The 23,884-nt window shown below is 40.6% G+C and overlaps 1 protein-coding gene across 2 annotated transcripts in view; it reads left to right on the forward strand.

Moving 5' to 3' along the window:
• The window catches only part of LOC124353126 (lysine-specific demethylase 3A-like), a 281,811-nt gene that overhangs the window by 144,098 nt on the left and 113,829 nt on the right, over nt 1-23,884 (forward strand). For both annotated transcript variants that reach the window (XM_046802970.1, XM_046802971.1), the window contains exon 7: nt 9,285-9,414. In XM_046802970.1, the coding sequence (XP_046658926.1) occupies nt 9,285-9,414 (130 nt within the window). The remainder of the gene's footprint in view (nt 1-9,284; nt 9,415-23,884) is intronic.

Here is a 23,884-nt window from a genome sequence, read left to right on the forward strand (position 1 = left end):
TTTTGTTTTATTATATATTAAGTTTACTGCTTGACAACTTTTATTGTTAACTATAAAAACTATATTGTTTACAATATTTTAAAAATTAAATCGTTAGTATAAGACATTTTAATGATTGTAAAATTATTATTATGTGACGCATGCTATGCAATGTTAAAATTGTTTCTGGCAATAAAGGTATATTGTATTGTATCATTTTCTGGATGTGCACTGTGTCAATGCACGGAACATTACGATAGACACTTAACCCTTATGTTTACTTAACACATTTCAAACACTGATTTCTTGTAAAGTAGTCACGATTTATATTTGAGGTAAAGTGTGAGAAATCTTATTTTATTTATATTATTACACCAATGTACCATAACAGGCAGAACACAAATTGAATCTACTAAGATGGCAAATATTTGGGTCCAAAAATCAATATAGTTCTTTATTTATTATTATTATACCAAGAAGAAACTATGTACCAAGTCAATAGGACCTTTCTTATGCGAGCTTTCCTTTAACCTTTTGACCTTAAATGCATAACGTGGTCTTTGGACCAAGAGGAACCTTACCAAGTCTATAGAACTGTTCTATCCGGAACTATAGAACAGACGTGCAGAAGTACGAACTGCCCTTTGACCTTTGACCTTAAATCCATAACGAGCTCCTTTTACCAAGAGGAAACTATGTACCAAGTCTGTAGAACTGTTCTATCCGGAACTGTTGCACAGACGTGCAGACGTACGAACTGCCCTTTGACCTTTGACCTTAAATCCATAACGAGCTCCTTTTACCAAGAGAAAACTATGTACCAAGTCTGTAGGACTTTTCTATCCGGAACTGTTGCACAGACGTGCAGACGTACGAACTGCCCTTTGACCTTTGACCTTAAATCCATAACGAGCTCCTTTTTACCAAGAGGAAACTATGTACCAAGTCTGTAGGACTTTTCTATCTGGAACTGTTGCACAGACGTGCAGACGTACGAACTGCCCTTTGACCTTTGACCTTAAATCCATAACGAGCTCCTTGTACCAAGAGGAACCTATGTACCAAGTCTGTAGAATTGTTCTATCCGGAACTGTTGCACAGACGTGCAGACGTACGAACTGACCTTTGACCTTTGACCTTAAATCCATAACGAGCTCCTTTTACCAAGAGGAAACTATGTACCAAGTCTGTAGGACTTTTCTATCTGGAACTGTTGCACAGACGTGCAGACGTACGAACTGCCCTTTGACCTTTGACCTTAAATCCATAACGAGCTCCTTGTACCAAGAGGAACCTATGTACCAAGTCTGTAGAACTGTTCTATCCGGAACTGTTGCACAGACGTGCAGACGTACGAACTGCCCTTTGACCTTTGACCTTAAATCCATAACGAGCTCCTTTTACCAAGAGAAAACTATGTACCAAGTCTGTAGGACTTTTCTATCCGGAACTGTTGCACAGACGTGCAGACGTACGAACTGCCCTTTGACCTTTGACCTTAAATCCATAACGAGCTCCTTGTACCAAGAGGAACCTATGTACCAAGTCTATAGAACTGTTCTATCCGGAACTGTTGCACAGACGTGCAGACGTACGAACTGCCCTTTGACCTTTGACCTTAAATCCATAACGAGCTCCTTTTACCAAGAGGAAACTATGTACCAAGTCTGTAGGACTTTTCTATCCAAAGCTATCGCACAGAAGTGTATTTTATTACATATGTAATCTTCATAACAAAACCACTAACATTGGTATACGTGGGATATCTAACTTTTATACAGCACAAATAACGTAAAAAATGAAAAAGAATCAGTTTAACGAATTTCTGCTGCATCAGATGCCGATGCCACTCTTATGGAGAAGAGCTCGGCCTGCATTGTCGCGCCTTCTCCATCGACAGAGCAGAGCTGACGAGGGGTTAGGTTGTTTACCTCTATTCTGGTTTGCGGTTGTACCTTGTATCACGTTGCTGGTCACGTGGCGCCGACCAGAGAGCACGTGTCTGTCACATTCTTCTATATTATTCATCGAGTTTGTGTGAGAACATCGAGTCGGGGTTGAGTAATCAGAATCTCCCGGGAGATCACCATTGTCCCTTGTAAACCACTCGTATCGTTCTTAACCAAGTGAAGGAATCTATGTATTTTCGTTGTATATTCTGTCTAGTCCTAGATTCTGAGTAACTTCTGGCAAGTTGTCAAGCGTATATAGACAGGTTTATTATATGTAAATGTGCATTTTGGGTATGTGCGCTCAACTGGCTTAAGTATATTCATAAATTTGTGAATTTATCACATTTTGGCTAGTCAAGACACTGAGTTCCAATGCTGCAAACCATTCGAATTCATTTTTCAATTGACTCAACTTTACTTAAATCTGGATTCTCCTAAAATGTTCCAGTAGTACTCAATTGTGCACCTGATGAGACAATGAGAATGCAATTTACCTGAATTACACGGTGCCTCTGATGTTGAAACGATGTAAATTTTTGAGCTTCTTCGTTTTCGACTATGTTTATCTCCTCCGACGAACATGGCTCCAGATTCCAGGAGTCAAGTCTGTAGCAGCACCAGATTCTGGATGCTTCACTAAGAGGAAGGTGAACTGGAGCTAAACTCGGAATCAATTTTGAATCAACCATTCCACCATGGCTGGGGACATTGTACGGACCCGACCTAACGAAATCTATACGTTAGGCTGATCTGTCAGAATTTCCGATTCTAAGTAGTTCAACGTCACACTACAGTTACTAGGTGGTATCATCAGTTGCATCTTAGCCTATAGTACGCTTAAAATGTGACAAAGAAAATATCAAGACGAGTAAAGCACCACTCAGCATGTACGTTGATAACACTTAACAGCTTAGATAATAGGCTATTTAGTAAGCGTACAGTGTAAAATGTGTATTGTTGTCACCTCATTATCCGCGGGTGAGCACACAAATGATCACATGTGACCGTTTATATGCATGACCCACTTACAAGCAGGTAATCACACAAATAATCGATAAGTGGGTGATACCATCTCCTCGCCGCGATAGCCGTGATCATAACATGGTCATGGCACCACTTAAAAGGTTCGGTGTCAGTCAGTTATCAGAAAGTGAGTAAACAAATGATCGATAAGTGGGCCGCCGCGATATCCCGTGATCACGTCAAGATGGGCATTGCACCACTTAAAAGGTTAGGTCAGTTATCAGAAAGTGAGCAAACAAATAATCGATAAGTGAGTGATACCACCTCATCTCCATGATCACGTCAAGATGGGTATTACATTACTTAAAGGTTGGGGTATAAGAAAGTGAGTAAATAAATTATCGATAAGACGGTGTAATTATTATCTCCTCGCCATGGGTCGTGATCTTGGCAAGATGTGAATTACACAATCCAAAAGCTATGAGTCATGTAATTGCCAGCCAGTGGACGTTTATTTGCATGACTCGGTTGTCAGCAGGTGAGCACACAAATGATCGATAGACAAGTGGCGCTATCTGCTTCCCGGCCCGGCCCGTGACCCTGCCAAGGATGCCACGTCATGTTTACACGGTCCCCCCTAATCTTTATGGCGCAGATTGTACCTCATAATGGCGCTTTTGTGTTCTCTCTCTCCTCCTTGTCATGGCCAAGAGGTGTATTTTTCAACAATTGGTTGTATATTACCAGACGTGACTTATGGTTTATCTGAAAAAGTTTTTTCATTACGCATATTTCATGCTTTTGGTCCTGAAATGGCAGAATGTATGAAGGAAATATGTCAAAAGTTGACTGTGTACGTTTTTCATATCGACATCCGGTCTAACCAGTTGGAATAACCTTCGAGGAAACTAATCAAACTTCTGTCTGGTTTTACGGCTGGATTAGATTTGTAACTGATCTAAAGTATTTCAACATAACAGATTTCAATCCTTAACAACAAATTGGCGGAGATCTGAAAGTAAGTAAGTAGTAAGTCCGTTAATGGTAAAAATAATATGGCTGGGACTCATAATGCCTTTGGCAATTTATTGAACTCTCTACGGTTTAGCCATAAAATGATGTCAGTGTTCAAACTTCACCTAGTTTTCAGGACTATTATTTCAGTCCGGATGGTGGTCATACTCAACCTGGTGGTGGTATTTACGTATCAACTTCAGGCTTGAAATTTCCATTCAAAGATTAGGCAAATGTCAGAGGTATGCCAACATTGTTAAATGATTCATTGTAATCCATTTCAATTGCAGAGTGGTGTTTTACAATGTGTTGGAAGTGAACATTATCTATTTAGTTCTCGGAGTGCTTCTGAGAAACGATTCATCTTCATAGCGTTAACAAGGTTGAGTCACTTACTATGCGCTGGACATTAAATAGACAATTATACAGCAGTGACCTAACGAGGCAACTCGCCCACCACGATTCGAGCAATCCAGAGCTCTGAGAGGATAGTGACAGGGTCAAGGACCCGGCTCCAGCTCTGGCTGTGCTTGCCGCTGATGAGAGCACAAGTGACTACCGAGAACGAGGAGTATACAGGATCCACCTGCGGCCAGTACCCAGGCCTCACACAAATAGTCGAGAGGATAGTGACAGGGTCAAGGACCCGCCTGCAGCTCTGGCTGTGCTTGCCGCTGATGAGAGCACAAGTGACTACCGAGAACGAGGAGTATACAGGATCCACCTGCGGCCAGTACCCAGGCCTCACACAAATAGTCGAGAGGATAGTGACAGGGTCAAGGACCCGCCTCCAGCTCTGGCTGTGCTTGCCGCTGATGAGAGCACAAGTGACTACCGAGAACGAGGAGTATACAGGATCCACCTGCGGCCAGTACCCAGGCCTCACACAAATAGTCGAGAGGATAGTGACAGGGTCAAGGACCCGCCTCCAGCTGTGGCTGTGCTTGCCGCTGATGAGGGCACAAGTGACTACCGAGAACGAGGAGTATACAGGATCCACCTGCGGCCAGTACCCAGGCCTCACACAAATAGTCGAGAGGATAGTGACAGGGTCAAGGACCCGGCCTCCAGCTCTGGCTGTGCTTGCCGCTGATGAGGGCACAAGTGACTACCGAGAACGAGGAGTATACAGGATCCACCTGCGGCCAGTACCCAGGCCTCACACAAATAGTCGAGAGGATAGTGACAGGGTCAAGGACCCGGCTCCAGCTCTGGCTGTGCTTGCCGCTGATGAGGGCACAAGTGACTACCGAGAACGAGGAGTATACAGGATCCACCTGCGGCCAGTACCCAGGCCTCACACAAATAGTCGAGAGGATAGTGACAGGGTCAAGGACCCGCCTCCAGCTGTGGCTGTGCTTACCGCTGATGAGGGCACAACGTGACTACCGAGAACGAGGAGTATACAGGATCCACCTGCGGCCAGTACCCAGGCCTCACACAAATAGTCGAGAGGATAGTGACAGGGTCAAGGACCCGCCTCCAGCTGTGGCTGTGCTTACCGCTGATGAGGGCACACGTGACTACCGAGAACGAGGAGTATACAGGATCCACCTGCGGCCAGTACCCAGGCCTCACACAAATAGTCCAGAGGATAGTGACAGGGTCAAGGACCCGCCTTCAGCTGTGGCTGTGCTTACCGCTGATGAGGGCACAAGTGACTACCGAGAACGAGGAGTATACAGGATCCACCTGCGGCCAGTACCCAGGCCTCACACAAATAGTCGAGAGGATAGTGACAGGGTCAAGGACCCGCCTGCAGCTCTGGCTGTGCTTGCCGCTGATGAGCCGCCCAGTCCATTATGGTAATGGTGTGCGGTCGGCGCCCACACATTCAAGGTCGCAAGTCTTATACTGCAAGTTTATGTGGTGTAGACTGAATTATATAAGTACGCTGTTGATTCTGCTTATGGTGTCCTTCGCAACCGCCTTTATAAAACAATGGGTAATCCATTGCCTATATTTCAGTACACTACTGGAAGCACATTTTATCACTAATGTAATAAAATGTGCAAGGAACTGTTAATAAATGTGAGAAATGAAATCGTAATTGTGTTTCAACAATGTACGACTCATTTTGTATCTCGTCGGTTTGCCATTTTGTTAAACGAAGGAAAAAAGTACAATACCCAATGTCAGTAACTATTATATTTTTACATTTGTAATTTTATGTAAAATCTATCATTTATTTGTTTGATGAATACAATTTATGTCTTTATATACACGTACACGATGTAATTTAATACAGTAATCTGGACTTGTATAATTAACCTTTTAAGTCATTTGTTACTACTACACATCTGAAATATTATACATGAATTAAAAATTTGTTTCAATTTAAGAGATTATGTCTCGTAAAACCATAGTCTATCTGTTATAGCCCAGAATCCAAGAACCAAATTTGCACACAACCTCGGTTAACTGTAACCAATAGGGGAAGTTTTTTTTAATAAAGAAGTCACTCGCCAGTCATGCTACTTTTGGCGTTGCTTTTAGTCGAAATTGGACAGTGGAGATTGAATGATCCCATCGGTATGCGATTTTAGTCTAAAAATAAAATAAATTAAAGTAATCTTCAAATAATTTGAGTTTCATTAAAGGCGTGATTCAATTAATATAACATGTCACATTTTATGCCGTATTAAGATCCATTTTCATTTGTTTCTCACAATGATGACATGGGCTATTTCATTATGCAGAAGCCGACAGCGATAAATTCTGGATTTCAGTTATTAAAATTATAGTTAATTAAAAATTATATACTTTGGTTCAAATTAGGTAATAATTGTAGTGTGGTTTCGAACCGTGGGGAGTATAGCACATTATTCTCTAGTGTTTTATAACATTCAAATCAATAGCAGAATATTTTTGGAATAATTTGTATATCATAATAGACTATTTTTCGTATGTTAATATGTAAGGCTCAAATTGAATAATCACATTATCAGACTTTGTAAAGCATTGAAAGTAGTTTACCTATGTGTAGTAGGCCTAATGTAGAACCTTCTATGTGACACAGCCTTTATTATTATTATTATTATTATTATTTTTGTTTTTTTGCAAAGTTATGGGAGATGTGTTATTATAAATAGAAATAGCACACGCTTTAAATCTGCTCATTTAAGTTCAGTCGTTTTGAGTACCTATATATATTGTATACAGTAAAATAAAAATTGAACCTTTTTTTAGTGATGAAATATAAATAGTTTTGATTCGTGTTAGTTGTATATTTAAAGTAAATCATGTCTCATAGTTCTAACATTTAAAGTATAACGTCGTAAATGCTATGAAGGTTAAAACAAAGATGCCTCCGATACAGCCGGTACTCCTTTCTCTCAGCTCAGGAAACGGTCGCTATACTCAGCGGCTTGCATTTCTCTTGTAAAATTCTTCATTTAATATGATCAACAATGGAACGGTGCACACTATTGCTACATGACATGCTACTAATTGTATTAAATAGAAACAGAAAGCGCCTGACGAGCTGTGCTACAGGTGGGTTCTGTCGCCTAGTGTTGCGGCGATCATCGGCGACTACCGGCGACCGGTCGCCGCGACTGTCGCCGCCACCTTGTAATACGAGAAATGTAATGAACGCACCCATAAATCTGCCAGAACGACAGGATTGTACCTTGTACGATACATGTCTACCGACGCTCGAATAGGGGGAAGTATACCCGCATGGCAGCTGTAGCTGTACACCGGTCTGGTGAGACAAGACGAAGACGACCGTTCGGTTTTTTACTTAAACGAAGCGTTTTTCAAGAGGAAAGTATCGGTCAATACATTTTTAATCACAACTTATGTAATAGCAGACCTTTTAATATGATTCTTCTTTGTTTTGAAATCGTGTTAAATTAACGTAAGCTATATGGCTACGTGTTGTATACTTAATAGTAATTATGTTCAATGTATTTACAATTCGCCAACATGCTCTTTATTTATTTGGGTTTTTATGGATGTAATAATACGAGTTTCTGTCACGTCTGGATTGCTGAGAAATTGAACTCAGTCCTAAAAGGACCTTAGCGCCGCTTCCGGTGTGACAGGATATTCTGGATTGGTAAAGTTGGGTGGTCTGGGTCGTCTTCTTTCGACAGCCATGACTAAGGAATGTCTCCTTGGAAGAAGTGGAAAGCAGCAATGTACCAGCCTTACCAGTCTAAGCAGCCAGGGAACGGCACACCCTTACGTCCAAGCTAACCCCACCAACTCCATCAGTCATCCATCCCCCGCAGTAGACCTATCGGACTATCCTTGCACCCATATATCTCGATATTTGCGGTTAGTGATGTGCCGCTCCTGGACGACCATAAGGTTGTGCACATTGGCTTTTGCTGTATCCAGTGTAGGTTCAACTGAAAGGTAAAGTGAACCCTCGTGGGGCGTCCTGAACGTTTGGGTCACCGAACAGAAGAACTGTGTGAGATATCGCATTACTCTAAGAACATCTGACAGGCATTTAACCATCGACTCGGTGTGAAGAAGCACGCCAAGGTCACCGACAAATGATGGAGTGTTCTGGATGGAGGGAGAGGGCCCCGGTGGGGTCGAGGTCCCCCCGCCTTTGTTTCGCGATGTGTCGAGTCTATCCGAGTATATAATTAATGGCGGGAATGCGATTAGGAAGCGGGAACAAAAGGGTGGATGGGCGACATCTGATGTGGGGCGGACCGGTTGTGTAATGGCGGGCAGGTGGTGTGGGGGAACAGGTTATGGTAAGTGGCGAGACCGCTCACGCGCGACGGACGCGGCAGACAACCGGTTGACCTCAATACCGCCGCGGCCGGCTCATCTCGCCTGGTAATCGGTGTGATCGGTGATCGCCGAGTAGAGTCGGCGTGGGCGGACATACTTACAGACTATGATACTTACACTGGACACCTCGCAGAAGTAGAAGGAATGAAATAAAATTATGGCTTTAGTCACGTCCAGTAAGTGGACGGGTCAGTATCAGCAGATATTTTTCATAGTTTTGTCTGTTGCAGTCGCGCGGCCAGAGACAGCTGCCGGTGGCTGTAGTCACCTCCAGTAAGTGGACGGATCAGTATCAGCAGATATCTGTCATAGTTTTGTCTGTTGCAGTCGCGCGGCCAGAGACAGCTGCCGGTGGCTGTAGTCACCTCCAGTAAGTGGACGGGTCAGTATCAGCAGATATTTGTCATAGTTTTGTCTGTTGCAGTCGCGCGGCCAGAGACAGCTGCCGGTGGCTGTAGTCACCTCCAGTAAGTGGACGGATCAGTATCAGCAGATATCTGTCATAGTTTTGTCTGTTGCAGTCGCGCGGCCAGAGACAGCTGCCGGTGGCTGTAGTCACCTCCAGTAAGTGGACGGATCAGTATCAGCAGATATCTGTCATAGTTTTGTCTGTTGCAGTCGCGCGGCCAGAGACAGCTGCCGGTGGCTGTAGTCACCTCCAGTAAACAGATAGAGACTCCTGCTGCGTGTCCTTCCAGGAAACATCTCCGCAGGGAGGCGGCTCCCCGACCTCCTGAAAGTGTCAAAGGTAAGTCCACACATTCCAGCCACCTACATGGGGGTTTTCTTTTGGGTTTTGAAATTATGTTCGCTATATTCCCCTTAGTACCTTAATTCAATCGTATGGAACTGCTCATTTATATCTATTATTAAAAAATGTGATGTAAATTAGGAAGCTCTTAAACGGCGTGGAATGCTCAGGATTTATCGTCAGTTATTACTTATTGAGTAATGACGATTTGTCAGTGTGGTTTCTCTAAACTAAACTCTGTCGTCTGCCCTTCTTGAAAAGTTGTGGTCAATATGTAACCCATTTAAGTCCTTTAAGATGTGACCCAGTACTGTTTTCGCTGTTTAGCCAGTTTAGCAGAGATTTGACTGATCGTGTTCAGCTATCCCGAATGCCACCGTGATATGCGAGTAATATTTACTCTTCAGTGTGATTCCAATTGTATTAACATAACTTTAGACGTGGGTTTTCATTGTTAACGCGACACGTGACCACGGTAGGCTACCTACGTTTGTAGTTCACTTTCACAAACTGACCTTTCTCCGCTGAAACCCGTATTTGGCCAGAACCCGAGATGGAAGGCCGGTGAGAGAGCGTTTAATTCAGGAAACCTGTTTTGGCGAGGGTACAAAGGCCGGCTCGTTTTTCAGCTAATAAATGCCCGTGAGGTTGGACGAGCGGGGGGGGGGAGGGTTGGCGGCGGGAGAGGTCCCGTCCGAGCGAAGACGAGGGGAGGAATAAAAAATATGGGTCATTGACGTCGTGGAGGGCGGGGTGACGCGCAGTTGGCGGCTAGCTGTCACGAGTCCGGGGTTTAACTGTCGTGTCATAACACAGCCGGCTAGCTGCACTACAAACAGATCGGCCGAGTCACGGGCAGAGCTCAAGACAAGTACAAGTGCAACGGTGGTGAAGACGAGGTTGAAACACAACAGTAGTAGCGTTGCCTATAATACACATCGAGCAATAATTAAATAGTACAGACTAAAGTCGCTCTGTGGTGTTGGTCTGTTTGTGCATCGATATTTTCTAAACTACTGAACGGATTTCGATACGGTTTTCACTGTCGGCTTCTTTACGAACTAGGGCAGGTTCCTAGGTATGATACATACATATACTTATCATAGAAATTATAGAAAAGTTTGTGTAATTCGAAAATTGGTATTTTTGAGCACTTGCGTTGTTGATACTGAGTAAATCGTTCGATTTGTAACTAGGGAATTATACATTTCAAAATCTTCAAAAAATTGCGCTGTGGCATATTGTAAATAACAAAAAGTTACCATCTAACTTTTACTGTAAACATAAATACAGTCTGTTATAAAATCCATCTTAGTTGTGTTTCGAAAGAAGGCATTACTTCCTGTGTACATATGTTTATTTTCTTGATCGGAAAACAAGGCGAAATCAACCATGAAACAATAAAAGCAATGACCAGAATGAATTATAAGGGCCATAAATATACACTTTTTGACAGATTTTCTTGATCGCGGCACAAGGCAAACTCAACATTGGCGACGGAAATATAATTCACTGGAACTAGAAGCGGGCGAAGCCGCGGGTAACTGCTAGTCAGTTGTAGTCTTGTGACTGTGAAGCTCTGAAAAATAATATTTTCTAGTAACAATTAATTGATATATGCAATACATTCTTCAACTTTATGTAGGCTATACTTCTGAGTGTAGTTAATTGTTGGTGATATCACTTCGTAAGGCTATATAACGTGTTCATAATTAATTAAAACATCAAATAAGATTAAAACAAAATATCAAATAAGATTAGATCCATTCAAGTAATCCAAACACATAAAAAAGAATATTTGAACAATCATTTTGTATATCGTAACGTCTCAGAATTGCTACGCTTTATATCCAGAAGACCCATCACAGGACTGTGGCCCCTGAAGTAATGCGACCTTTCCTGACCCCTGCGCTGTTGCTGTCCTTTGCGCGCGCGCACACACGCACGCACAGCTCTACTACCTTGCACTGTAACCAGTGTTATTCATTTTATTGTATATTTTATTTTACGTCACACGATAATAAAAGGAAATACATCCAAAAACTATACCATGTTTCGTGGTTCTAAATCTTGGAATAGTTTGAAATTCATACCGTGTCGTTAGCTTGAAATATCTTAAATTTTGTTATTCCAGTAAAAAATTTAATTTTTAATTTTCAGATACTGTAGCTTTTGATCAATTGTATCAATCATGAACAACTAATTTATTTGCTTAATATCCGAATTCATATTTTTAATTTAAACTTGGTAACTATTTAAAGTTAAACATTATTTTTTAAATATGTATATTAGTCAAAGGAAACATTTTGTCGGCCATGTTAGGATGCCCGTCCAGTCCGGTATCCTCTCCTCTCTGCCGTGTTTCACGAACTATAAATTGTGTGTGTCAACCGAGGGAAACCTTTTGTCAGCCTCATGATTCGTGATGCCTTTTCAGTCCAGTCCGGTATCCTCTCCTCTCTGCCGTGTGTCACGAACTATAAATTGTGTGTGTCAACTGAGGGAAACCTTTTTTCAGGCTCGTGTTACGTGATGCCCGCTCAGTCCGGTATCCTCTCATCTCTGCTGTGTGTCACGAACTATAATAGTACTCCATTACAAGATTTAAAATACTCGTGTTCTCGCCTCCTGGCGTCCAGTAGGTCGCGTGTTGGAGATGTGCCAGACTGCCAGCGGGGCTGCACACTGCAGGGGACACTTTCTCTCAGCCATTGTCGGCGCACACTCCCCAATTAGTGCACTTCTCCCACTGCAAGTATCCTCGTTCAACCGTATTACTTACGTCGGTCAATTTATTCGTTGTCAATGACGTGTCATTTCCTCAGACTTATGTACCGTAATGGTATGTACCAGTGCCATTTGAATTCTACGTATGCAATGGTCGTAACAGGCTTCCCTCAGGTTGCATGCAAAATTTCAGTTCTGTAGCTCGTTTCATTCCCGAGATGTCTTGGAGACATATAAACAATTTTACAAAAAGGCAGTTTGACACAAAAATGACGCACCATACCACTCATTCTCGTAGAGATGGTTTCATGCAAAATTTAAAAATATACGTATGAAATTTTTCTCAAAAAATATTTCTACACAATATATACACCTTTTTGTTTATTAAATTGGTTTTCATATAACTATTTAAATAGGTATTATTAATACAAATCTAAAAGATGTACGTGTTGGAATATTCAGGGTACGTGTGTTAATATGGTACACGCGTGAATCTCTTATCGGTGTATTGGGGTTTATTTACAAGTTTTAACCCTGCAATGTGAAAATATTCGCTAACGCTCAGCCAAATTCCATACAGTGACATGCACCATCATCGAATTCAGTGATCCTGGTATAGAAATGAAGCTTCGTGCACAATCTCAATTGTCGAGATATCGTGCGTAGCCTACAGACAGATAAAAAATGAAATTTTTTCCAGCCTCGCGAGTCATAGTCTTTGCTAACGATCAGCCAATTACATGTGTTGTCATGCGATGGCCACAATATGTCGAGGTAAAAAATTAAATTTTTCCACCCCCGAGTCATGGGCTTCGCTACCGCTCAGCCAATTACATGTTTATCATGCGATGGCCACAATATGATGAGGTAAAATGAACTTTTTCCAGCCCCGCGAGTCATAGACTTCGCTAATGGTCAGCCAATGACACGTGTTTGTCATGCGATGTCCACAATGTGATGAGATACAAATTTAAATTTTTCCAACTCCGCGAGTCATAGGCTTCGCTAACGCTCACTCAAGTACGTGTTTGTTATGCGATGGCCACAATATGACGAGATAAAAAATTAATTTTTTCCAGCCCTGCGAGTACAAACTTCGTTAACGCTCAGCCAATTACGTGTTTGTCATGCGATGGCCACAATATGATGAGATAAAAATTTAAACTTTTACCAACTCCGCGAGTCATAGGCTTCGCTAACGCTCACTCAATTACGTGTTTGTCATGCGATGGCCACAATATGATAAGATACAAATTTAAATGTTTCCAGCCCCTCGAATCATAGGCTTCGCTAACGCTCAGCCAATTACACGTGTCGTCATGCAATGGCCACAATATGATGAGATACAAATTTACATTTTACCAGCCCCGCGAGTCATAGGCTTCGCTAACGCTCACTCAATTACGTGTTTGTCATGCGATGGCCACAATATGATGAACCGAACGATGTTTTGTTCCACAGTCCGGCGAACCGTGCAGTCGGGCTGTGAGTTCGGCCCGGCAGAAGATGGAAGGAAAGGAAGACCGGATCAGAAACAGTTAGAGAGTACGTTGAACCTCCCCCTCATCCCCCCCTCCCCACCCGTGCCGTGCCGTGCGGTCGGAGGGAGGGAAACGATCCCGAGCTGTCGCAATTACTCGGCACGGCGGCGTACACGCCCGTGTGTCCCTTTGTTTTAATTGCGTTTCGCGCATATAGAGAGGGCCGAGCCTGCCCTAATTGTCGTTACACAGCGGCCGTGTCAAAGGGAAAAGGCGTCAAAGGACGGAGCGGCATGTCATTCGTCGAACCGGAAACGTGGTCTCTTTTTCGATTACGAGGCTTTGTGGCGATGTCGCTATCATGAGGGGGGGGGGGTAGTAGACGCTGGACAGCGCATAATATTTTGCTGCTACTAATTTTCTTGCTTTGCTACATTAATGTGCGTTGGATTTGTAGAATGAAACACAAGGGGTTGAACGTTTAGCAAATAAACAAAAGCACCTTTTCTAGATGTTAAAAATAAAAAATGTAAAATAAAAGAGGAAAGACTAATTTATAATATAAATTTTACTTAAGGGCATGGCGCGCGAGGTGTTGCTCAAAGTTCACGAGAGAAAAAATTAATACCCGTGCCAATTAGGTTATTAGTCCGCCTAGAATTTTTTTAAAAAAACATCGGATGTAACCAGTAACGAGTAACAGGGTTATTATATATTGTATAATGTATTGTCACGTTGCTGCCAAATAGAGTTATAAATGAAGTAAATGATGTCATGGGGGTGGGCCTAATGGTTCCAATGTTCTATGGGGAATTTTGCATGCGAACTTAATAATTTTATTATTAAAACGTTGAAATTGACTTACCTTCACAATGTGGACTCACAAGCGCTGGCGTCAGTATCTTGGCTCGACATTGCAGCTGTGGTCGGAAAAGGTGAACATTAGTAGACTAGAAGTCTAAAACATGAATGCTGGAAGCACTCGAAGTTATAAACTCAGACTCGAAATTAAACTCGCCTAAAACAAAATCACGACAGTGTTAGCTATTTAACGTGACAACTTAAGATTCGTGACAACGTGGTCTCGCCAGAAGGACATCCACCACACTATTATCAATATTAATCTGCCAAATAAAACATTAACCAAGGGAAGTTGCTTTACTATTTACAACTTTATATTACATTCAAAGTTAGATGTCTCGAATTAAAGGGCTAATTTATAATACGAAAATATAAATTTTACTTATGGACATGGCGCGCGAGGTTTTGCTCGGCAGCAGGAACGGCAGCTACAAAGTTCACGAGAGGAAAAAAAATAATGCTCGTGCCAATTATAATCCACCAAGAATTTAGTTCCAAGAACATCGGATGTGGCTTATATTGATAAGTAACGAGTACCATGAGTTTTGCTTTGAGAACAATTAGCTTTCTCTCGCACCTGAGATATGGGGTGGCATTTTGGTAAAATTAATTACACTCAAAAAATGTGTTCAAATTGCAAAAATGAATTATAAGAATTGTTTTTAAGTTCCGAACAGTAATGTAAACCATTTTTCATAAATAAAAACCTTTTTTTCTTTGTTTGCAGTTTGTTTTTAACGATGGAAGGATTGTGAAGGAAACCGTTTCCTTCAAGAACATTTTGACGCTCCCATCTCTGTACGTTTTTGAAGTTTTAAGTTTTTACAAATCTAATAGTGAACAGTTCCATAAAAATCAAGCATTTCACCCTTACAATACAAGAAATCAGATACTATACTATCATGTTCATCGGTTTAAAACTCTATGAGCAAGGGATGTATTATTTTGCATTACAGTACCACTTTACAACAAATTGCGTAGAATCTTTAAAAAATGAATATTCAATTCTAACATTTAAAACTTCCTTAAAATGCCACCCCATAAACCAGGTTTATTACTCTGTTGAATAGTACTAAAAATAATTTATCTATTTACATTTCTTATTTGCCTTAAATTATTATTTTGAGCAAAAGTGTAATTTGTACTGTTGATTTCTCATTCTTTTTTATTTATTGTTGACTGTGACAATTCACATGTTTATTTCAGCTCTGCTAAAGAATGTAAATACGATGTGCTGAATAAATCAATAACAGGGTTGCAAAAATGTGTATTATATAAAACACAGCTAAATAACGGTACAAATGATTTTCCTCGGTAGTTCTCCAAATTTCTGGGAATTTTTAAGGGTAGTAAGTACGTGGTGGATACTTTAAACGTCAGTTTCGAATATCGTCTGTAATGCTGTCTAGGGGTATGTGTGATTCGAATGTGTATAACAGTTCGTACTGAAGTGTCATGAGACGGCACGGTTCGCTAAGACCGAGCAGCAGCGTAGCCCTAGAATAGCGGCGTCGTCATTAACCCTTTTAACCCCGGCCACTAAATCAAGTGATGTGCCAGAAATCCCAAGCCATTTTCAGACAAAATGTAAGGGTTTTTGTAAAAAATTTATAACTCAGTTATTTTTAAAGATATTTAGGTAATTCTTTTTTTGTTTTACTTCTATATACATGTAGCTTACAGAATTATACAAATAAAATTATTATTATGAAAGTAATTTTTTTTACATACATATACATACATAAAAAAATAAAAAAAATGAAAAAAATTCAAGTTTGATCATGGAAACCATATAGATAAAAAAATATTTGACACGAAAATACCCATTTCCTTTATGGTCCATTTAATCCTTAATAAAAGGAAACAAAAATTATAGGCCTACCTTATTTAAAAGTGAAGTAACATAAACTTTTGTTAAGCCGTGTAAATTTTTCTTTTTACCATTTCTGGGCAAGGCAATGTAACAAGACCTTTGAAATTCACAGCACTTAAAATAAACATAAAACCAAAGTTATTTCTGACAAAATAACTAAAACTGTTCATAATCTAAATTTTAAAAAAAAGTTTTAAAACAATATTTACAGTTCAAAATGTTTTAGCACTTGTGGTCACCAAAACAATTGGGGTGAATTGTTTGTTTGCAACTGAGTTACTAATTAGTGTATTTTTCACTTACGGGAGACTTTGAACAATGTCTTTTACTCATTTTGAAATCAAACAAATAATAAACTAAACTTTAACTGCCGTACTTTACACTGCTTTAACCTAAAACTGTGAAGAAAAACGGAATATTCACAACCACGTGATATACAGCTGTTTGCAACAAGCGTGAGCAGTCAGTCGAGACGAACTGCAATTGCGTAGTCACAGACTGACAACATATGAAGTCAAACCATTACAAACTAATATATTTCGATGCAAAATATCTTTGTGCACAAGTCTATGAAATTTCAAAGCATTTGGTGAAATAGGTGGCCAGTAAAGTTATAAAAAGTGCACGTCCGCACTATACGGACGTCGGGAGTTGCCGCCATTTTTACGACGTCCGTATAGTACGGACGTCGGGGTTAAAAGGGTTAAAAGTTCAACTTATTACCCAGGCAGGCACGTCCCGTCCGTCGCCGGTCTGCAAGCTGTTTGGCACGGTTTATTTGTTTATTTACAGCCTCCCCTCCACACCCCCCCTCTCTCATCTTTCCTGTTAATCCTATCCGAACCGTCACCCCAGTATTTCCCACCGTGTCATCGCTATATTTATCGTGAAGTAGTTGCCGGACGTTTTTTATGTCAAATACTCCATCAAATTAATAAAAATTTATTCAGAAAAAATTAAAACTTTACAAACAAAACTATTTTGGAATACAATATCTAATCGCAGTAACAAGTTGCGTGATAAGATAAACTAAAGAACAGAAAAGGAAAGGTCTGATAACAGTCCGGTCTTCTCTGATAAGGACTTGATGTGCAGATCACTGCGGTAATATTGAGAGTTTCTTACTACATTTAACTAAAATTACATCTTAAAGAAAAATACATTAACGATGCTTAAAGCATAACTTATCCATTTTTACCGTTGTCAATCTTAAATTTACTTACTAGTTAACAGGCCCGTGCGCATGGGGGGGGTTTTGGGGGTTCAAACCTCCCTCCCCCTTGAAGATTGGGATATATCATATTGTTTCCATATATCAGTTTAATTGTGCTCTATTGCGCCGTCAGTTTGGCATCTTGGCATCACTGAACATTCATCGAGACATTGAAGTAGATGTGAACTCAGTATTAGATGAATTTTTTTCTGTACCTCGACGCATCAACTTATTGAAAGAGTAGATCACATATGTTTTTATTTGAAAAAGTTTTTACTTTGTTTAAAGAATGAGTTACAAATGTATTAAAAGTATGTAGTTTTACAATTTTATAATAAACTCATTTTCCATACGTATTAATTTTTAATCTATTACTTATTTAAGTTTCTTCTTTTTTATTTCATAAAATAAGTATAGAACCCCTCCCCTAAATAAAATTCTGCGCACGGCCCTGCTAGTTAATGATTAAATGTACATAAAAGAAATGAAACTCTTTAATTGAAGACTTATCATAAATTTTACAAATATAATTTATGTATTTACAATTTAACTTGACTAATGAAATAGTGTTAAGATTCTATAAAATTTAATATTATATTGGTCAAAGAGAAGTACATTAAAATAAAAGACTACTGTTTATAAAGAACACTAATTTTAGCTTGTAAATAAGAAAAAGAACGAATTCAATTAAGAATATTTTCGAATAATCTGTTGGGCCTAAAATGACACCGCGGTTCTTGATAATACAGTAACTTAAAAGTCCGGTTAACAGTTTAAAGGAGTTACATTACACTCTTATATTGCGTCATGGGTAGGAATGCGTTTTAAAAAGAACGAATTTTAAAGTTCTATAAAATAGAATTCATTTATTTACGTCTCCCTTTAAATCCTTGATTTGAATGACACTAGTCAGTCTCCCCCCCAACCACCCCTCTCCCCACGAGCAGTCGGTAGTTGGGTGGTCCGGAACCTATATAACTCCGTAAACTGCATTAAAGGCACCATTGTAAAACGGTCGCTCCCCGCCTTCTCGTAAAGTTTACGAGCGCTCGCAGAAGACAGTAAGATTATAGCTGTACCACTACTGCTATTTGGGTCCGCCGTAAAGGACGTGCTGGGCGGAGGAGATTGAGACCTGTACGGTCTGTTTCCTGTACCATCGCTGCTATCTCACCTGCGCTGCAGGTCGTGCTGCCGCTATCGCAACCTATCAAAAGGCTGTTTTGGACGTAGAGTGGCCCAACACTTAAGTGATGGCATTCTGTAAAAACCAGTATCTGCGTTTACATCAATTACGCTTCCAGAACCATTTCTCGAAGTTTTGCCACATTCTTTTGGGTTACTAAGTTAATTACGTATCGTATTTGGTTGGAAAGGATAACAGGGTTTCGGACATTTGCCATCGTTATAGGTTATAAAAGGTATACACAACGTTTCGAGCATTAGAATCTATCCTCTTCATCAGGTGGGGAGGTATTATTAATACGTACAACAATAACGAACAGAAATATGTGAAGAAGGGAAAGACCCAAAAGCTGCTTGGAGTCCAGTCCAGGAGTTGTCACTGCACAGGATGCAAGTCCCGAGCACAAATCACAAGTACGAGGATCACAATCACACATCACACCAGCACAGACTACAGTGGGATACTATTTTTTCTTTCCCTTCTTTACGTTTTTCTGTTCGTTATTGTTGTATGTACTAATACCTCCCCCACCTGACGAAGAGGATAGATTCCAATCCTCTAAACGTCGTGTTATACCTTTATAACCTATAACTGTGGCAAATGTCCGAAACCCTGTATCCTTTCAAACCTTCCATCGTCAATAACACACTTTAAACAGAGAATTTGGTTTGTTTGATAGGGTTTGAAAATAATATTAGAATATAAATTATGATAAATGATTTATACTAAATATTTGTGTGCTCTGTTGCCAAGTATACGTATGTGGTATACAAAAACAAAGAACGAATTTGGAGTAATGTCTATTTGGACGGTTTTCGTTAATTTGTTTAGTAATCAAATATCCTTAAAGTAGTTTAGTACTTAGCATCTAGAGGTCTACGTTTCTAGTTTGTCCCAGAATTAACATTTTCTGCGTTTTTCGGGAAAGCATCAGGGTAATACAACACTTGCGATGCATTATACTATTATCCGAGCTATAAATAGAAATAAAGTTGAAACAAACCATCACAGTTGTACATTCGACTCGTATACACGCGGGAGTGGATATTTTTACCACCGTGTTTGCATCCAATGTTGTATTTCTTTATTTATTTACCTCTGTATCGGTCCGCCCCCTCTTGAGGAGTTGGCGAGTCGCCAAGGATGTGTTTTTGTCGGTGTGGAGCGCTGCTCGCATGTTTATTTCCTCTTCTCAGAGTGGGTATCGGTGGACGCTCGCCTCCACACGCCGCTTTCGTGTCGAAACCTACATACTCTTGTGTAGTGAGTGCTCTTTTTAAGATTGCAACCTTTAGGAAGGACACCTTCTTTAACACGCATTACACATGATATTAGAACTAGAATATTCAGAGGAATAATCTACTCTGTCTAGCGAGGAATGAGAATAAAGTACCGTAACTAACAGTGCTACCACATTCAAAACATGGAACATTAACTAACGACAGAATATAGATGTTGAATCCTACATACCTTTTAAGATTGAAATCTTTGGGAAGGACACCTTGAATATCCAACAGTCGATTTTGGAACCCCAGTTTTGAGATCGATGATCTACTCCGTCTAGCGAGGAAATAGAATTAAGTACCATAACTAACAGTGCTACCACATACAACACATGACGTATCTACTATCGACGGAGTGTAGATTGTTGAATCTTACATACCTTTTAAGATTGAAAACTTTGGGAAGGACACCTTGAATATCATGTACAACAGACGACACTGAAACTAGTGTTTTGAGATCAGTGATATTCTCTGTCTAGCGAGGAATCAGAATTAAGAACCGTAACTAACAGTGCCACCACATACAACACATGACGTATCTACTATCGACGGAGTGTAGATTGTTGAATCTTACATACCTTTTAAGATTGAAAACTTTGGGAAGGAAACCTTGAATATCATGTACAACAGACGACACTGAAACTAGTGTTTGGGATCAGTGATATTCTCTGTCTAGCGAGGAATCAGAATTAAGAACCGTAACTAACAGTGCCACCACATACAACACATGACGTATCTACTATCGACGGAGTGTAGATTGTTGAATCTTACATACCTTTTAAGATTGAAAACTTTGGGAAGGAAACCTTGAATATCATGTACAACAGACGACACTGAAACTAGTGTTTGGGATCAGTGATATTCTCTGTCTAGCGAGGAATCAGAATTAAGAACCGTAACTAACAGTGCCACCACATACAACACATGACGTATCTACTATCGACGGAGTGTAGATTGTTGAATCTTACATACCTTTTAAGATTGAAAACTTTGGGAAGGACACCTTGAATATCATGTACAACAGACGACACTGAAACTAGTGTTTTGAGATCAGTGATATTCTCTGTCTAGCGAGGAATCAGAATTAAGAACCGTAACTAACAGTGCTACCACATACAGAACATGGAGCGTCTACTATCAACCGGCTGTAACTAACTCTGATTGGGAGGTCTGGTGATGACGCTGGGTATTGTGTATTGTCGGCTATAATTGTCTCGCTCCTCTGGAGCACAATCTACACTGTCAGTGGCGCAAGCCTGTCTAAAGTGTCAATAGAGTTTCCTTTCACATTCTACAATTCGCCGAATGTTTGACGACTCTTGACCGGGAAGTAAGTAAACAAATGTTGGCAACAGTGTAAAATTAGCGAGCCGTGCAAGGTCGGCATGAGAGCGTGATGTGATGGTGGAGAGGTAAGCGGGGGGGGGGGCTTTGCCACGTTATTAAAATATGGAAATGTATGCAGACTGCCGGGGTCCGGTCACGAACGCGAGTGCTCGAGTGTGACTAAAAATTGTTGGCGTAGAGTTGCACTGCATTCCCGGTAATCGCTCTTCCCGCGCGCTATTTACGCCTCACCTACCGCACACACACGCACGCGCGCGGTCTGCTCTACACAGTCTGTAATCTAGTTGTCTAATTGTGACAGGTGTGACTGAGATACTATCGTGGAACTGGTCCCCGGGTACGGCCAGCTTGCACTCTGGATGTCGATGAACTTGTTCTTTACACCTGCTCTTTTATTGAGGCGGTGTGAACGATCCCTGTTGGACTGTTCCGTTCGGGAACCACGGCGGCCGCAATGGCCAGCCGGGACAATGAGAAGGGTGGTTGATCATTGGAATTGTACTGTTCACTTCTGTGTCTTCGCAAGAGTTTTTAACACGAATGGGGACCGATTTCATCAAGTTAACCCTTAAAGAGCAGCAAAGTGGGGTCCGCAGGACCCCACATAATTTATCTTTTTCGTATTTATCAGTTTAAGTTTATCGGGGGAATTTTTGGTACCCGTGTAATTTCATTCGGCAGCACTGGGCTTCAGTTTCCACCAATGGCCTCCTTGCTTACCAGCTGTCAGCTGAGTAATAAACAACCTTTGTCTTGGGGTCCAGTAAATTTAATTTTCGTGGTTATTTGTTAAATAATTTTCATAATTTTCCTTATTTTACAATGCCAATGTTTTATCAGTAGCCAACAAAAAAAAATGCAGTATTAAAGCCAGTTTTGTTAATTATGTTCTGTATATTTTAATGGTCACATTTTGCGTACGTTTGCGTTTTTATGTAAGATAGGTGAAAATTGCGATGGAATTAATACATTCACACAATGTTTCTACATATAATGAAGTGTTATCTACTATATCATTTTGAATCTAAAACTTATTTTAATCTATAACTTTTTTCAAAAAGGTTACAGTTTTTCGTAAAAATTAAAACGTTTTGCCAGAGCAAATTTATATATTGTTAAATTTATTGTTTTAAACCAAAATATTACAGGTAGCACATCATGTTAATAGTATAAGGAAACGAACAAATTTACATAATTAAAATTTACTTATATTTCTAAGCGTGTTTTTAAAATAGAGTCCTGCAGACACCTGTGTGCCTTTTGAAGGTTAAAAACACAAACAGTTTCTACAAAGGTAGAATACTACAATTTATAGAATTAACAATAGAGCATTATACAATATACAGCTGGTAAACAATATATTTGGACGTAGTACAAGTGTGAAGATTTTGGACTGTAGAAATTCGTATAGTTATCTTCTAATTCTGCACATCTTGCATTAACAATTTATGTAGACTCCGATAAATCTAACCGTACCATACATAGTAAACAAATCACACACAGCGAAAGTACTGTTTAACGAGGATATTTGTCAACTGGTACGAGGTTCAGAATTGGCCCGACCCAGCGCAGTTATTAGACGAGATCTGGCCGGTCTGGTCTGGTCTGGGCCGGGCCGTCCTCTCAGGAAGCAGGCAATCAAGTCGATGGCTCTACACGGTCCGATGAGTTTGACCAATCCGCCGCGCCGCAGCAGCACTGCAGCGCTCGTAAAACCTAACGGGGAACTGCGTTCTTTTTGTGAGTGATCACTCGGAAACGGTTGAATCGAACGGGTTATGAATTGAAACGCAAAAAGAGAGTACTTTCTACACTCGAAACCTCCCTGCTTGGATGCTCGTGTCACCCGGAAACGGTTGAATCGAACGGGTTATGAATTGAAACGCAAAAGAGAGTACTTTCTACACTCGAAACCCCCTGCTCGGATGCTCGTATCTCTCAGAAACGTTTAAATCGAACGAGTTATGAATTGAAACGCAAAACCAGGTACGTTCTACACTCTAAACCCTCTGCTTGGATGCTCGTGTCTCTCAGAAACGTTTAAATCGAACGAGTTATGAATTGAAACGCAAAACCGAGTACTTTCTACACTCTAAACCCCCTGCTTGGATGTTCGTGTCTCTCAGAAACGGTCGAATCGAATGGGTTATGAATTGAAACGCAAAACCAAGTACTTTCTACACTCTAAACCCCCTGCTCGGATGCTCGTGTCTCTCAGAAACGGTCGAATCGAACGGGTTATGAATTGAAACGCAAAACCAAATACTTTCTAAACTCTAAACCCCCTGCTTGGATGCTCGTGTCACTCGGAAACGGTTGAATCGAACGGGTTATGAATTGAAACGCAAAACCGAGTACTTTCTACACTCTAAACCCCCTGCTTGGATGCTCGTGTCACTCGGAAACGGTCGAATCGAACGGGTTATGAATTGAAACGCAAAACCGAGTACTTTCTACACTCTAAACCCCCTGCTTGGATGCTCGTGTCTCTCAGAA

This window comes from Homalodisca vitripennis, chromosome 1, assembly GCF_021130785.1.
Source record: "Homalodisca vitripennis isolate AUS2020 chromosome 1, UT_GWSS_2.1, whole genome shotgun sequence".
NCBI classification, from domain to species: Eukaryota; Metazoa; Arthropoda; class Insecta; order Hemiptera; family Cicadellidae; genus Homalodisca; species Homalodisca vitripennis.